General features: G+C 35.7%; 1 protein-coding gene across 1 annotated transcript; it reads left to right on the forward strand.

The window, feature by feature from the left end:
- The first annotated feature begins 1,458 nt into the window (after positions 1-1,458).
- On the forward strand, positions 1,459-15,096 carry LOC145567476 (CRM-domain containing factor CFM3, chloroplastic/mitochondrial-like). Its single transcript, XM_081626766.1, has 9 exons — positions 1,459-2,445; positions 3,381-3,816; positions 3,894-4,024; positions 8,792-9,133; positions 11,765-11,921; positions 12,044-12,336; positions 12,439-12,495; positions 14,406-14,483; positions 14,660-15,096. The coding sequence occupies exons 1-9, from the start codon at positions 1,609-1,611 to the stop codon at positions 14,795-14,797; spliced, it is 2,469 nt and encodes an 822-aa protein (XP_081482892.1). The 5' UTR covers positions 1,459-1,608; the 3' UTR covers positions 14,798-15,096.
- Positions 15,097-18,337: the final 3,241 nt, after the last annotated feature.

The following is an 18,337-nucleotide window of genomic DNA, read 5'->3' on the forward strand; positions in this document are numbered from 1 at the left end:
CCCCCACCTTCTATTTCGATCCCTTTCCCCATTTCGGATTTTAGCCCCCCTATTTTTCATGCAGTACATTTCAGCACCAGCCTCACTCTATCCTTTTTAGGTAAAGGGTTTTACAAGGTGGGGGAATACATGGTGTTTTCGAGGGCAGGAGGTGGAAAACTTGTTGATTTCGAGGGTACGGATGGGGAGCGAGGTTGTTTTCGGTGGTAGGGGAAATGGGAGGTTTCTAGATAGGGCTAAAGTTGTTTCGGGTTGGGCTAGGGGAAGGGGTGGTTGTAAGGGTTTATTTAATTTTGCTTTTATTTGATTTTGTTTAATTTTTTGATTTTTTTTAACCTTTTAATGATGCCACATGTTAAAGTAATTGGGACCGCCAGAGGAAAATGCATGTCAAATTTTGGATTATTTGATAATAATTGAAATTTGGGAATATTCAATGTAAATCAATAAAAGTTGGGATTATTAAAGTGAATTTTTTCCTATTACAATATAACGTTTAGAGACTATATTTACAATTTACTCTATATAATTATGTACTCCCTCTGTATTTTATCATCTATCTCATTTCTCCATGCCTGGAGTTTTAAGAAGTTTAAGATAATTTAGGGCTTCCTCAAAATTACTCGAACTCCTACCTTTTGTCTGAGATAATTCTTATGAACAATGTTTAGACAATTATATCATGTTAAAAGTTTATTTCCTTATTTGTCATTGTTATTAGTTGCTTCTTTTTTAAACTATTAAGAATAGTTTTCCGACATACTTCTTTTTTTTCTCTCTCTAGTTTTTAGAGAGAGATACTTCCCTGTAGGGTTTTCCCTTGGGATGGTTTTTCCTAGTCTCTTTTGCTAGGGTTTTTTCTTTGTTTTTTCTTCAATCCTTCCCTAATTCTCTCCATCTCTTTCATTCTTGATTTTTATTTGTGAATTTTGTAGGGACTTCCACTGGTTTTTACCGGTGGAAAGCCCCAAAATCTCTTTAATTGCTTTCAATAAAAAGATTCCATCCTTAAGATGGTGTTCATGGTAGAGATTTTAATTACTTGTTTATTGAAGGATGAATATTGAAGGTTTCGCAATTTCTACCGGAGTTTAGAAGACCATGGAAGTATATTTATCCAAAAAATTATGCATCTGCACATCTTATGCCGAATCAGAGCGAACTCACAGATTGTATTGCTTTGGATGAAGTTTTTTGTTATAGGCTAGTATCAATCGATTCTATGATGTTGTTATTTTTAGGGTTTTATATATTTTTGTTGGAATTTTAAAATTTTCAAAAACTGATTGTAAGTGCTGTCTGGCTATTTTATAAATGATATCTTTAATCTTCCTTAAAAAAAAAAAAAAAAAAAAAAAAAAAATTTCGGACATAACCGCACTAGTTTCCTAAAAATATATATATATATATTAAAAAAAAAAAAAAAAAAAGAAAAAAGAATGCCAGCCCAATTCGTTAAAAGATGTTTCGTTGCTAAATTACCCAACAATCTTATCATCTTCTTCCTCAAACTTGAAACCGCCATTTTCCTCTGCTTCCTTCTTCGTAGTACTTGTGTATGATGAAACCTCTGCTGCTAATACTATCACTTGTATAACTCAACTTCAAATGTACATCCACAAAAGAATGGCATTTACAACAGCTAAGTTATCTGAATTACCATTGCGCAATACCCTCCCTTTCACCTGCTCACACTCTTCTTCTTCCCCTTCTTCAATCTTCAAATCTCCAAAACATTGTTTTTCTATCCCAATTACCTTTTCTTCTCTCAAAACTACCCAAACCCACAAAAACCCACATTCAAATTCTTCCCAAAACCCTTCTAAAACCCCTAATTCAGCTCCTTGGATCAAGAAATGGCCTTCAATTGACCCGTCAACTGTTCAAAATGATGCTGACTTTGGTAATTGTAGTAAAGGGAGTAGAATTGTGGAGAATAAAGGGAAGAGTGCAATTGAGAGGATTGTAAATAGGTTGAGGAGTTTGGGTTTGGAATCAGATGATGAGGATATGAGTGATTTGGATGAGGAGGGTTTTAGGGAGGAGGGGAAATTGGGGGATTTGTTGAAGAGGGATTGGATTACGAATGATACTATGTTGGTTGAAGAAGAGAAGAGGAGTGATTATGGGTTGTTGCCTTGGGAGAGGGAGGAGGGGGAGGAGGAGGATGTGGGTGTGGTTAGGGAGGTGAGAGCAAGTGAGAAGAAGGCAAAACGGGTTGTTAGAGGGAATACATTGGCTGATTTGACGATTGAGGAATCGGAGTTGAAGAGATTGAGAGGGCAAGGGATGGTATTGAGGGATAAAGTTAATGTGCCTAAAGCTGGACTTACTCAGGCTGTGTTGGAGAAGATTCATACAAAATGGAAAAAAAAGGAGTTGGTTAGGTTGAGATTTCATGAAGATTTAGCTCATGATATGAAGACTGCCCATATTCTTGTAGAGGTATATTGAACTGTCAGCTTAGAATATAGTGCTTTAGTAATTTGTGCTTGTTTGGTTCAGATGATAACAATGTATGTTATTCGCAGACTCCTGATTTTGAGCATTTGTTGATTATGTTTGCTTCACATAAATAATGATAACAGATACTGTGGCTAATTAGCTTCATTCTTTCGTAGTCAGTGTATTAAGAATTGATGGTTTTTGGGGTTAAGCGTGGGTTGGGATGGCCTGAGAACTCAAACTAAGAGAGTGGAAGTTGCTTATTTGTCTCACGATTCATTTTTATCATGTATGCTTGTTGCACATGCTTGTTTAACACTGTTAACTGTGGAGCATAATGTTATAATCTACGAACTTTGTATTAAGCAGTAACAAAAGGAAGAGGTTGACAGGTTTATCGCCTAGGCCCTTGTGTGTTCAATACTGCATGTGTACTGAACTTGCTTGCTTAAATTCTCAAGATATACCTTTTATCACCTAGGCACTTGTGTGTTCAATACTGCATTTGTACTGAACTTGCTTGCTTTATCTTATACACTTATTACATAGGCGCTTGTGTGTTCAATACTGCATGTGTACTGAACCTGCTTGCTATACACTTGTATCTTCCAGTTTATGGTTGTTGGTATTGTTTGTTGTAAGTCTATGGTGTTGAAACATATTTTCAAGATAAATGGTGGCCATTGACTCATTGTAATCCTAGAATGCACAAGACATATAAAAATAACAGTTCTTATTTGGCCTTTATATTAAGTTGGACTGCTCAGAGTTTCTAGATACAAAAGATGTTGGTTTAATCAATTCATGTCCATAATTTGCAATAGAAAATCTTTTTTCTTAAAAATATGCTGCTGAAAATTAAGTATTGGTGGTGCGTTTACTTGTTTATGGCAGGAAAGTTGTTTTATTCAAATTAACTATTTTTTCTTGAACAGCGCCGAACTGGGGGTTTAGTCATATGGAGATCGGGAAGTGTTATGGTGGTTTACCGCGGAAAGAACTATGAAGGGCCCCTACCTAAATCAAAGCCAGATACATCATCTGTAAATATAGCTGCAGTAAATAATGGGAATGATGCTGGTGCATCATTAGAAACTATTTCACCACAAGTAAAAGCTCTGGAACAGTCTAGGAATCTGACAGCTGAGGAAGTTGAATACAATGATCTTCTTGATTGTTTGGGCCCTCGATTTGTTGATTGGTGGGGTACTGGAATTCTTCCGGTTGATGGTGATTTGCTTCCTCAAACAGTTCCTGGTTTCAAGCCACCATTGAGGTTACTCCCAACTGGGATGCGGTTGGCAGTGACTAATGCTGAGTTGACGACTTTACGGAAACTGGCCAAGTCACTTCCTTGTCATTTTGCTCTTGGTATGGATTATCCCTTTTTTAGTGCTTATTAATATCTCCTCCATTATATGACGTCAATATTATTCTGGAATGTGAAGGTAGAAATAGACATCATCAGGGCTTGGCAGCTGCTATAATTAAGCTTTGGGAAAAGAGTCTAGTTGCAAAGATTGCTGTAAAACGAGGAATTCAGAACACTAACAATGAGCTGATGTCAGAGGAGTTGAAGGCACTTTTCTTTCTCATCTCTTAAATTGTCTTTATTTGCCTTTTCTTCTATTAATTGTCATTTCAGTGTGTTTGTTCTGTGTAATTATGTGTCTGTTTATTGCTCCAATTCTTCTACTGCTATGTACTTGTTTTGACTGATTTTTCTTCAATGCTGAAAAAGAATTGTACTTCCTATGAGACAATTTGAAGTGAACAGTGCTTAAACTATACTTCTGTGATGATATTATTTACTTAAAGATTGAACTTTTATAATGTATGATTTCAAATATTTTTGTGCATTAGTTATATGGACTTCTAAACCTTAGTAAACTTATTGTCATTAAAGGGCTTTATGATCAAAGATTTCTCATGGTATTCCTTTGATCTTGGACAATGTCAAACCACAAAGATACCATGCTGTTTCTTTTATTTTATTGGCAAGGGTGAGAACTAAATAGCAGCAATTTTGGGTGCAGTTGTGATAATTATTGTATAAATGCCTAGGTTTAGCTGTAAAGTGCAAGGATGCGTTAAATTGGATGGATCTAGGATATATAAGTTTCTGTACATTTTACATTTTTTTTTTTTTTTTTTTTTAATTTTGTATTTATTTTTGTTTTTATTTTTTATTTTTTTTGGCAGCAGGATGAACAAGATAAAAAATAAATAAAATAAAAACAGTACATGACTACTCCTTATTCCTGGCATTAGGTGCTAGGCTTTGGGTAGTCTTAACACTACTACAAAGGCACTTATTATTATAACTAACATTACAACATTGAGAGCTAATAGCACTAACACAATCTAGGATTCTTGAAGTTGCTTCTTCCTTGGATGATTGTAGAGATCCATTGAGGGGGGAGTAACGTACTTCCTTTTTTCACCAGCTTGGTACCTGCACTTTAAACCATGGTTAGAAGGGAATGAGCGATCACCTATGTGACGGGTTGAACATCTTCTCGCGTGGCATCTTGTTGTATGTCGGGTCTTGACATTTGAGCTAGCCCTTTGTGTCCTTCTCTTAGAAGCACAAAGTAGATGCTGGGTCAGCTTCTTCTGTATGGTGGATGCCAATTGAAACTAAGTTACATCTTGAGCCTTGGCTTCATCTGTAGGCTTTGCTTCTTGTTGAGCCTTAACTTCTTCCACCTCACTGACTTTATCACTCTTGTTAGCTGAGTCATTCATCGATGATGGAATAACTCTGACTTGGAAGTAGGTTCCTGACCTGGAGTTGAAAGACTTGATAGTCTTTCCTTGTTCCATCAGAAGATAATCCTTTGTTGAGGTTCTAAGAAAGGAGCCCTGCCTTTTACGGTTTTGAAACCGATATTTAGGCTCTACAAGATGACTGTTTTCATTGCCTTCTTTAGTAGAAGGAGAAGTAAGGTTATTCAACTGATCTGAAGATTCTTTCTCTAGACCACCTGATGAGAGGCCTGGTCTTGACATTCCTGAACACAGCTTGAAGTAGGGGCTTGTTCCAATTTCGGATTTGGATCACTTTCAACTTGGTGGCTTGCATAAACCTTTTCACACTTTTTTGGTAGCTTCTCTTGTGAAGGGAGGCTAGTTCCAAGAGCATTTGGGATAATTCCTGGATTAACTACCTTCTGACCACCAAATATGATACTCTTCACTGAACCCAACTTCTTGACCACTACTTGATTTGAGGGTTCAAGATTGTAAGCGGCCAATACATCCAAATGGGCTAGATCATTTCTCCCTAGTTCCGTGGCAGCACAAGCTCTCCTAAACAAAGCTTTCACGCTATCGGGATTATATTTGAGGACAACTGAATAGAAGCGACCAACCTGGATAAACTCTCTCTTTTTCAACAGGCAGCAGCTAAATTTAGACAAATAGCAGATGGTAATTCGACAAAAACTTGATGCTTTTCCTTTGAATCAATAGAAAGAAAAGTCAAAACTTTGCTGCAGAGTCATGCTTATCCAAGGCCCTGTCATAGTTCCCTTGCTTAAATAGGAGGCTACCTTCCTCCTTGAAATCCTTAACATAATTAAGAATACCCTCTGGATTCTTCAGGTTTGGGATGAAATCAATCATTAGCGCATCCCTTTCCTCCGATTCCTCCTCAAAAAGAAGGAACAAAAGATCCCCCTTTATTTCCTCAAGCCTCCAAGGAACACATAATTCAGATAGACAAATGAAATTACTAATGCAATATACTTGGGAACAAATAGGATAAAGTAAATCACAAAAAGGCACAACAGAATAAAATTACTCAACTCCATATGGAAGAGGACAACTAGAACTTGAGCAAGTATAGAAATTAAATTGCCGAATAAGAAGAACTAGGATTGAAAGGTGGAAGCAGAATAATCACTCATGATTCGACGGCAGCTTGGCTCAAAGAGTTCGAGTTTACTCTGGGAAGGCGAATTGGTGGCTTGCCGGCAACCGGTAGTCCGTCCTGAACCTACACCGTCGCCGGTGAGCCTTGTCTTAAGAGCTTATCTGGCTGGGCGGGTTTTCGGGATTTGGTAGTAGAGAAAATAAAAAATTTCGGGTTCAGATGAAAATAAAAAATAGTGCACTGAAATTCATACGTTAATTGTTGATGCAGAAAATATTGACTAGTGTCGTAAATTGTACATAGTGTTATGCTTTAGTAGAGCAAAACTCTGAACTTCTATATACTGAGCAGTGAGCAGCATGACAATGCATGAGTGGATATGCTTTGAGTACCGTCATTGGCGTCATACAATGGACTGAATTTGCTGGAAAAATTGTCCAGTGAAGGCAGAAGTCAAGTTAGGTTGTTTGGGTAGTGTAGAAATTTAGATAGATGTTTCTCCCTCCGTCCTCAAATAATCATCCTGGTAGGTTTGGACATGAGTATTATGGAATTTAGAAGGGTGGGTGGGTGAGAGAGAGAGAAAGAGAGCTAGTGCAGGGGTCCACTTTACATGGGTTGAGTAGGAAAATTTTTTATATGAAGTTCTTTTTTTTTTTTTTTTTTTTTTTTTTTTTTGTGTGTGTTGGGAGTTTGATATAATAATAGTACTTGTTGTCTTATTAAAAGTTGGGTTATATTTACTTTGTATTACTTTATTTTTTTTTAAAAGTATGAAGGGAGGGGGAGGGTTGAGACATTATGTGTGGTTCCCTAGAATGACATATGCCTTCAGAGGTTGATGATCCAGATTTTATCTCTATCAAAGGCCAGATATGCCAGAGTGATTGCCACATAATAATATCTGATAGGTAGCCTCAGTGTATCCCGGAAAGGTGCTGTTTTCGCAGAGTAAATCCTAACAATTGAGCAGCTTGAGCTATCTGTTTCCATAGCAAGACTGGAAGCACTGAAGAATGATACCAAAGCAAAGCATGTCTGTTTCCTTGTAAAGTTGCTGGTTTAATTGCTGGTTTAGGTGCTGGTTTAGGTGTCTGTTCTAGTAATTGTGTCAAAATGTGAGAGAGTTGATGTTATTGAAACTTGGGAGCACAATGAGACAGTTTTCTTTTCTAATTGAAATGGCATATTTCCTTGTAAAGTTGCTTGTTTAATAGTAAGAATGTTGTGTCTTGATTAGATTTTTTTTTTTTTTTATCACAAAAGGGAACTTTGGGAAAGACCTAAGGAAGCTGTTCAGTACATCAGTGTGATGGAAGAACACTAAGGGAATGGGTTTATAAGTCTGACTAATCGAATTTATAATTGAAGAGCATCATGATGGATATGTAGTGCAAGTATGCAGCAAATTACAAACCATTAGTAGAAGGTAGGGGCTGAAGAAAAAATCGATTAACATAATGTCATAATCATTGAAAGCACCTCAATACTGATATGTTGATTAGCAGTGGTGTTCTTCTACGTTACTTTAGCTATCTTTTTTCCCTCTAGTGCGATCATTGAATTTGGTTATCCTCCACCTTCAGATAAAATATTTCAAGCATAAGTCTTTGCTACAGTAGTACAATAGAATTGATGGACTTTGATAAATTAGTGTGAAAGAAACGAAAATCACTTGCTGCTAATTGTTGCCTTGTAATTTCCCACACAATCCCTTTGCTATATTGATTTTGTTATGAACTGGTTTGCAGTTTGCCCCTATATTTTATGGGACTAGACTAAAGTTGGGTTGTTTTCTGATTGAACATATTTGATTATACATGTTTAAAGCATTGGCCAGTTCTACACTTCTACTATAGATGGCATTGATCTTTCTCAGTTTCCCTGAGAGAGCTTTTAATCTTCAGTTCAGAATCTGTCATTTATCTCACATGGACCATTATTTTTGTTGCCATGGACAGTAAAATAAAGCTCTCAAAACAGTGAAAATAACCTATTTGGCTGAAGGTTGGCCCATAACACCTCTTACAAGGCTGTGATGCTGCGTAGTAATGTTTATATGTATTATATTTCTTCCCTGTGATATTAGGTTCTCTTTTCATATACTCTTCATCCCTGCATCATTGTGCAATAAACTGATGTTAGGGAAAGGGGTATATTGGGTAGTGCAATATAATTCAGCTAGTAGTGTCTTGTAGAGAAAGATATGGGAGGTTTTTCAAGATGTAATACTATGAATAAGAGGAAGGAATTGGTGAGTTGAATGTTGATCGAGTATGTTGGGTTAGCTTAGTTAAGCTAAAATAGAATAGAATCCACCTCTTGAAAGTTGAATTATCACTCTTAATTTCTGTAACTCAGTTTACTAATCAATAGTATCTTCTTCTTCCCTAATTTCTTCCATTAATGAAGTTTAACCTATCTTAATTCACAGTTCATTGGTTTATTGGCTAATTGGTCTTGCTGCAGGCACTCACGGGAGGCACCTTGCTGCTGCGAAACAAGTATTTTATTGTTATATATCGTGGAAAAGATTTCCTTCCACGTAGTGTGGCTGCTGCTGTTTTGGAAAGACAGGAACTCACAAAAAAGATCCAAGATGCTGAAGAAACTGCACGAATTGGATCATATGTGGCACCTACCACTTATGAAGCTGAAGATGCCCCTGCTGGTACACTAGCTGAGTTCTATGAAGCCCAAGCCAGATGGGGCAGAGAAATATCAGCTGAAGAACGAGAAAAGATGATAGAAGAAGCTTCCACTGCTAAAAGTGTGAAAGAGGTCAAGCGAGTTGAGCATAAATTAGCTCTGGTAAGCATGCTGATCTTCTTATAAGGCTGACTAGACTGCATATTTAGAAGCTGGACTGCAAAAGATGCGATAAATCAAATTTTGGCACATATTATATTAGCTGTCTAAGAAACATGAACTCCGTGATCTTTGTGCAAGTCGCATTTAGTGTCAGTTTTGCTTCTCAGTGAATATATTTATCCCTTCATCTTAGAAACATCTCATCTTTTGAAATTTAAATTGTAAAGTGGGCATTGTAATGGGTTTACTCCGTGTCGTTGAGTAAGTGTTCTACGTAGAAAAACTTTATGTATAGAAACCTAGAAACACTAAACAAACGATTATAGGAGATGTTTGTACGAGATGTTAGGGAATATAATTTTTAATTTTAAAGCGCTTTTCTTTTCTGATATAGAAAAAGGGCCAGATCAGTGTTAATTTGGTGCAATTAAAGGATGACATTGATTTAAGATATAATATCATATTAGTTTGATATGAGTAAAAGGTCTGAATATTGTGTGAAGATATGAGAGGATATCACGTGTGTTAATATTCCTCCCTACTTTACTAGTTCTTTGTCATGTTGCCTTTAGTCATCGATTCCTTGCACCTTTTTGTGCTCTGTTGTGGTGCAGCAGGACGGATTGCTCATAGCTCATTTTATTTGATTCAAATCTAGAGTGTAGACAAGTCAATTATCAAGTAGTATTAACTTTATACAAATTTATTTGGAGTTCCAACTCTTCCAAGGCCATTTTCCCTAAACCAAATGTGTTTGCTTCAGAGCATTGCACATGTAATTGCATCTAAAAGCCTTATATCATTCTTTTCATGGTCCTTTTTTAGTGGAGTGTGATTAATAGCTCAATTAATTGTGATCATTTATTCACCCACCTCTATTTCAATTTAAAGTGTCTAGGCTTCTATTGGTAATCAAGAGTGTTTGCCTAATCTTGCACCGGTTAGTTTAGTTATGAGCTCGAGTTTTACTCTTCGCTCCTATGCGTTCTTATTGTAATAAAATTGTTGGTGCTCACTGATCGTGTATTGTGTGTTGGTACTGAAAGTCCATTTTGATGTTGTGTTTGATACCATTGATATATAACAGCACAGGTCTATGATATTCATTCTGTAGGATTCCATTTGTAGATCATTCTTGTTCATAGTCTTTTGGTTTTGAAAAGCCAGCAACTTTTTTTTTTTTTTTTTTTTAAATTGAGCTTGAACAGTTGAATAGCATATAGAACTTAAGTGAAAAGTGCCTACTTTGTTTTGGCTTCAACAAGTTATTGTGACCTTCCTTACCTAATGAATCAGCCAAAATGTAGCACAGGATTGGAAATGAGTGGAATGAGAAAACACGATTTCTCAAAATTAGTAACTGCAAAACTGTAGTTAATAATTTAAAAATATTTTTCCCTTAAAAAAAATTGAAAATATTTTTGATCAATTATCGTCATCCTTTTCTTGTAAAAAAAAAAAAGAAAAAGAAAAAAAAGAAAAAAGAAAAAAAAAATCATGCTACTTTCAATAATAATTTTATTTATTTATCTTTGTAATAAATGATATTTTTTCCGTTTTTTAAATATTGCACAACTTGCCTTTTAAGGAAGTTTCACAAAAATTGCACCATAAGCATTTTAAGGAAATAAAATATTTGTGTTCACACTACAAATACCCAATATACCCCTACTTTTAACATTTCATTCTTTAGTTTATATTTACATCACATGGATAATTTTGTACTTTTACCCATCTCCCTCTTCCTGTTTCCCACTACCAAAAAAATTGTACCCAATCTCTATGGTGCAATAATAAAAGAACGGAGGAAGTATACATAATGTTTTAAGTGCATAGTAATAAAGCTAAAAGAAATCATCTGATTTTATGTGCATTAAATTATACAGGTCTAAGTAATAAGTCAAGGCCATAAGACTTTAAATCTCATTAATCTGTCACATGTGATGATGTGATCACTCACATTTTCCTCTCCCCCTCTTCTGGTCAAGACAACCCCCTTGCACTCATTTTGAGCAATCAGCCCATATGTGATATGACTCCTTGGTGGCTATCAGAAGCTATTGATGGTGACAATCAACAAGTCAACATTGAAAGGTGGATATATTGAGTGGAGAAGAGATACAGATAGAGAAATCTCGTGTGAAGTTTCTTGGGTTTCACTTTCTCTTCCCTCTAATAACCCCTTGTTGGCACAACCTTGTTTCAAAATGCTTCGGTCTAGAGATGATTTTGATGTTAGACAATGAATCATTTGAATACTTGCCTACCCGTTTTGTAGACTTTTCATGTGCATTTCATCTGGTCTCCGGATCCCCAAAAAACAAGTCTCCTAATGTTTCCATGCTTCATAGGTGATGATAAATTGTATTACTTATAGTAGAAAAACAACAATAACAACAATTACAACAATGATGAAGGCGATGATAACAACAATAATAACACTTACAATATTGTGGACACTAACTAGCTAAGTTGATTAAAGCCTTGGGGTTGTTGTATTGATCCAATTTAAGTTAATGCACTGTGTGGCTCTCTCAGCACAAACATGTTCCGTCAATGTTGAAGGTTAAATTACTTTATTTTAAGAACAATATATATTGGTGTTTTTTCTAATTTTCTACACATGACCAGGCCCAGTCAAAAAAGCTCAGAGCAGAGACGTTGTTAGCAAAAATAGAAGCATCAATGGTACCTGTTGGTCCGTCTGATGACCTGGAAACAATCACTGATGAGGAAAGGTTTACTTTTCGCAGGATTGGCTTAAGCATGAAAGCATACTTGCCTCTTGGTGAGAAATCCTTATATTATACATAAGATGTCTTGTTTGCTGTCAAGCCGTCAGCAAATATCAGATGTAGTCTGTAGTTCATGGAAAAATTGCTTTTGTCATATGTTGTGATTATTGCGTAGGTATCCGTGGTATTTTTGATGGTGTAATTCAAAATATGCATTTGCATTGGAAACATAGAGAACTAGTCAAGCTAATCACCAAACAGAAGACCCTTGCCTTCGTAGAGGAAACAGCTAGACTATTGGAGTATGAGAGTGGTGGCATATTGGTCGCTATAGAACGGGTGCCAAAAGGTTATGCTATCATATATTACCGTGGAAAGAATTATCAGAGGCCTGTTAGCTTGAGGCCAAGAAATTTGTTGACAAAAGCAAAAGCATTTAAACGTGCAATTGCGATGCAGCGGCATGAGGTTTGATCCATATGTTTCAGTTTTTCTCTTCCTAACAATTGTAATTTCTGCAGAAAATTTATAATTAATATTCTGTTTTCATGTGGTAATGAAATTTTGCAGGCCCTTAGTCAGCACATATCTGAATTGGAGAGTAGCATAGAACAGATGAAAATCAGTGTAAGTAGCAATAGACTTTATTGACTATAAGCATGAGGTCATAAGTTATCGACTTTTTGCATACGCTCCCTATTTTAGATTTTTGTGAACTACTAATATACCATCATTAAACCAAATGTTTTATCAACACAAAACAGCGCCTTCTATTTATTTATTTTTTAAAAACGAAATGTAGTTTTCTTGCAGGCTCATTCATAACATTAAAAAATACTGTTATAATTGTTGTTTAAGAAATCGAAAAATCTGAACGCTAATTTGTAGATTATTGATCTTTTGTAAGTGTTAACATTTGGGCAGGTGTTTTTGAAAGGGAAAGGGAGAGAGTTTAGGAAAGGGATAGAAGGAAAATGGAAAGTTAAAGATGTTTCATTTGATATCATATGTTGTTTGGATTGTAAAAATAAAAATATAACTAATCAACCATTCTTTCTTCTTCCTTTACTCACCGGTCACCACTAAGGCACTAACCTCACCAAATCATTAGTCACCATCATCCTATCTTTTCCTTCTCTCTTCTCTCATCATAAACTCCATCTTCTTTTCCTCACTGCCTACCTCCCTCTTTATCATGTCAACAAGGACCTCCTTCAACATTGGCAGTATGTTATCGTCCTCATTGGTATTACTCACTGGATTTAGAGATCTAATTCAGTCATTAAAACAATAGATCTGGTGTTTTTTATGGTAGAATTAACCATCTAAATCCATAATTATCAATACGAAAGTAGTATTTTTTTTTAACCATTTTACTCTCAAAATCCTTTTTCTTCTCGCTTGCTTTTTGGTAGTGGTGAATTGATGATGGTGGTGGTTTGTGTGGTTGTTGGTGGGTTTTGTTGAGGTAAGTGGGTAGTTTTCTTTGAGGAATTCTGTTTGGTGACCAATTGGTGGTGATTTGGATTGGTGAGCAACTCAGTGGTGGTGCTAGTAGTCGGGGTAATGGGGTTGAGAGGTGACAGCTTAAGTTTGTGGTGGTTGGAGAGTGGAGACCTTGGGGTGGTAGGTTCGGCAGCAGGTGATCTCAAAGGTTGTGGGTGGCTGGGGTGTACAAGGTGTCGATAGCTAGGGGAAATGAGATTGGAAAACCCTCATGCAAGGGATGGGGGTGGTGAATCATTGTAGAGGAAATTAGGGGTGAGGAGGGGAAAAGGAATGATAAATTTGACTTAACAAACAGCTAAGGAAAAAAGTCTTGTGATTCTCTTACCCTTTGATGAAGACCGCAAACCAAATGCCCATTTAAAGTTTTCTGTGCAGCATATAGTAAGCAATATTATTATTTATGTAAAACTGATTATCTCCTACTTTTTTCTTACTCCTACTCATCTTTTACTCCATCTCTCTTACTTTATCCATTTCTTGTTTTGTTAATGGTCATTTTGTAATTTTGGAACTTCGAGACTGATAACAAACCTCTTAAATTTTAATCATTTTCATTTACTTTTCAATCTATTTTGATTCTGTTAAAAAAATTCTGTTTAATTTCCTTTAACTATTTTTTATCGATTTGTTTTATTTTGAAACAAAATGTATGAAAACTAATTTTAAACAGCAGTTTATTTAAGATATGCTTCAATTTGATGATTATCAATGTGTTTTGTTACAAGTAGTTTAAAAGATTTTCTATATACACGCTTTTGAGCTACTACTAAATACTTTTATGTTTATCTGCTTTACTTTTAAGGGACGAAATTGGTTCTCAATTATAATTTTAGACTTGTTTCTTATTGGAACTTGATCGGGTGGAAAAGATAGATGGGTTACATATATAGCTATTCAAAGCTTTTGAAGAACTCATTTTAAGATTATCAAATTCAATGTTCTATTTTTTGTGACAGTTATAGGTCTTCTAAATTCAGCTATGTTTATAGTTATATACATTTTTAGAGTAATCCCTTATTAAACTACAGGGTAATAGTAAATCTACAGAAGATGGAAAGGCCTCCAGCTTTAATGTTGAGTTTGGTTCAGACTCAGAAATCAGCCATGTGAGACATTTTACCTCTCCGCTTTGAGTGACTTGGTGTATGTTACTTCCATTTATTTGGGGCTTTCATAGAAGCCAGGAGGGTGAGATTGGGGTAGTGAAGTGGGGTAAGTGGGTTAGTTAGTTTCTTATAATAAGTTCACATTCTTCATCTACGATATTTTGCTTGTGTTGCAGGGTCTCTCGATGATTAATACAGATTCTGGTGATGAGGAAGATGATGAAGAAGATGATGACTTCAATGACTCTGATGATGACTTTGATTATTCTGATGACGATTCCAATGAATTCACAAGTATTGAGGATCTGGATTAATCCTTCTGTTGAAGAGTTGCGAAACTAAATTTCTTATTTGATGACTTTTATGAAGGGACTCAAATTAAGGTAATTGGGAATAGTGTAACTTAAGTTTCCTATCACATGAAATTCTTAGTTGATGTTGCTGTGCATTTAATGATTGTTAGTTTATTTCTTGGGAAATTATTTTTGGCTTTGTTTTGTGTCCTAGCAACTAATTCCACATATCTCATCAAACAATGGGTCATGAAGAGGCCTTCATGTTGTAGAGCCTTTGATAATCAGTAATAGCATCACTGACTTGTACATTTCTGTAATTTAGCTCCCTGTCTGGCATGCTTACCTATTTTTGTCTCATGATTGTTTATTTTTATTTCAATTTATTGAATTCTTCTTTGTAATTTTAGCCGACCCCACTTTTGGGATTAAGGCTTTGATTGATTGATTGAATTCTTCTTTGTTCAACCTTCTCCAAGTTTTTTTTTTTCCTCTTTTGTTTTGGGCAAGAAGTCCCTTAGGGGAAAAATTAGGGATCCCACTTGCTTGGGGTGAGTATCGATCTTCTCTTATAGGGTTGGAAGGAGGGCCTCCAATCACTAGGCCAACCTTAATTCTCCAACCAAACTTCTCCAAGTGGTCTGACAATCTCGCATAGTCTCTTTTGATAAAGATATTTTGCTAACATATAATATACCTAAATTGATATTCAAACAATTCTATCCAATTACAAACATGGACTTTTTTTTTTTTTTTTTTTTTTTTTTTTGAAGGAATTACTAACATGGACGTGGACTTGTACATTGACAAAACTCTCCAGTTATGAGAGACCTGGATACTCATCAATAGACATGATAACTGTCCGAAATTGTGGTGCCATTTCATAGTGTCATCTTCAGCCATTGCTGCTGAGGTGCATCTGATCTGTGTCTGCCATCCCTGTACCGCAGTACCCATTCTTCACAAGGCTGCTAGTCTAGCTGACAAGGAAGCCTAGATAAAGGAAACATCTACAAACACAAGGAACTCTTTATGGGAAAAAGGAGGGGGGGGGGGGGGGGGGGGGGGGGGGGGAGGGGGAGGGTAGCAGAATTGGGTTTTTTGACGGAATCAGGGGGGTTATGGTCTTATGGATGTTATCCTGTTACTGTCGTTTCAAGTTTTCGTAATTGCAGTTGTTGCTGCTAATGTTGCTATAATTAACCTTTGATAACTTTCCTTGCTGTTGTAGGTGCTTAACATTGATGCAATATCATGCTATTTTGATTCCTGTCTGTTATAAAATCTACAGCTAAAGTGTTTCATGTAGGACTGCATCCCTCTATGATCATATTCACTGAGAAACCAATTTTATGAGGGCTTCCACAATATCAACTAATTACTTAAGAGTATTCGATATCATCTTATAGAATCCTGCAACATACTTGGCCTCAACCCTCAAGCCTCGAACTTGCCAACTGTGAAGCAAATCGAGTAGCTAATATGGCTGCATCAATTTCTAGATCGTTGAGAGACTATACCTGGTCAATTTGTAATTTAAATCTTCTATACTTTTAAGACAAACTAGATTACTAAATTTAATTTTCTTCCCTTTGTAATTTAGATCATTCTGTATTTTTAGATAAACTGTATATGTACCACCGAGTGCCTTTGCAAAATTGCAAGTGCACAAAATTCACAAATCTATTAACTAAAAGCCTCTTCATCTATTTGCTCAATTTTGTAATTGTTTTCTTGATAATTTTGGTGCCTTAATTGGTTAGCTTACCATTGGTGATTTGGTGAGCATAATAGATGCTCAAGCAACTGGGTTTGTCTTTATTTATTTATTTTTAATTTTAAATAGAGCTGTCAATTTGGGTATTCAAGTCGGGTTCGGGTCGGGTCAAATCAGGTTTCGGGTTGAATTAGGATCAGGTTATGTCGGGTCAATCTAGCCTCAGATCAAGTTCAGGTTCAGGTCGGGTCAATTTCGGTTTAGATTATTCCGGGTCGTTAACCTTTTTGGGTATAGGTCGGGTTTGATTCGAGTCAAATTCAGATGAGGTTCAATTTCAAAATCGGGTTGTGTTCAGTCGGGTTTGGGCGGGTTAATAGATGGTACATTCAGATTCGGGTTAGGGTTGGGTTAGATAATTATTTGGTCGGATAATCTTAAAATTAGATCATTCTTGGTTTTAGTTCAAGTTCAATTCGAATAAATATCGATGTGGTGAAGCTGAACTTATGTAATTACGCCTTTTATAATTTGATCAAACATCATCAAGATTTTATTAAGGCTATATGCAAAGTAATAGAGAACAAAAGGTATATAAGCTGAACAAATTGCACCAATATTTTGTTAAGGATTGAGGGTTTACAGAACTGTACCAACTCAACGAAAGGTGTGTAAAATTTTATTAAACCTTTCATGACTTGGGTCAATAACAGGTTGTGTTGGGTTAAAATCGTTTTCAGGTTCTAATCGGGTCGGGTACTGTAGGGAATATTTCAAGCATCCCACACTTGAGCCCCACTGTGATCATACATTTAAGCATGGTGGCATCCAAAGGGAAGGAAGCTAGAGTAAAAGAGTCGCCAACAAGTTTTAGGAACTTGTAAACCGTTCATAGGGTAAAAGTTACACCCCTTAACGATCCAGGAGATCGTTAACTCCAATAAGTCTGGAACCATGATTGGAAGTTCGGGGATGAAGGTACAAATCCAACCTAAAAGAGATTGAACCTGTCCTAAATAGGCCTCTACTTTATTCTTCTCGTATTCATGTGCACTTTCTGACTAACATACAACCATTGGATTAACCCTAAACCTATTTAATCTACGTTCGTTGAATTTAATGCACAAACAAAACTATTATTGGCGATCACTTGAATTATAATCATATTAGCCTAACACAAGATTATTAATTATCTTATTAAGTGTGATTACAAGTACAAATTTCCTTTAAACATTCATAAAAGGCGTGATCAAGCAATAACAATAAATAAATATAATATCAAACAATATAATAACAATCATCATCATAATAATAATATTTTCAATCTCAAAGCATAATAATATTAGCAAGATCTTAGGCATGATACTAACAAGATTAATAACAAACCCTAGCATGTCACTAAACAATAAAGATCAAAGCTTTATTCCTAGCATGACACTAACATGATATTAGGAAAGAAATAAAAAGCATCATAATAATATACATGATGTTAGAAATTTTAATTAATCCTAAACATGATACTAGGAAGCAATAAAACATCCTAACATGATACTAGGAATAATCAAAGCATGCTTTCTATATCAAAAGATCAACAATTAAATTACTTACTTGGATGCCTCGTATCTCTTTCTAATAACAAAATACACGCGTTAGTAACTTCAAGGAAAATAATAAAATCAAACAATTAAATTAAATAATTGAAATAGAGATTTGGGACCAAACACTCCGAAATATTAAACCTTTCACGTCTAGGGCGAAGGCAACTTTGAACTTGGCTAGGTGTGTCTAAAACTAATGTATGAGGAATTTTGTAAAGGGGGAAGGTTTAGAAGAGAGAGAGAAGC

This window comes from Chenopodium album, chromosome 11 (assembly GCF_948465745.1).
Source record: "Chenopodium album chromosome 11, dcCheAlbu1.1, whole genome shotgun sequence".
Classification (NCBI taxonomy): domain Eukaryota; kingdom Viridiplantae; phylum Streptophyta; class Magnoliopsida; order Caryophyllales; family Amaranthaceae; genus Chenopodium; species Chenopodium album.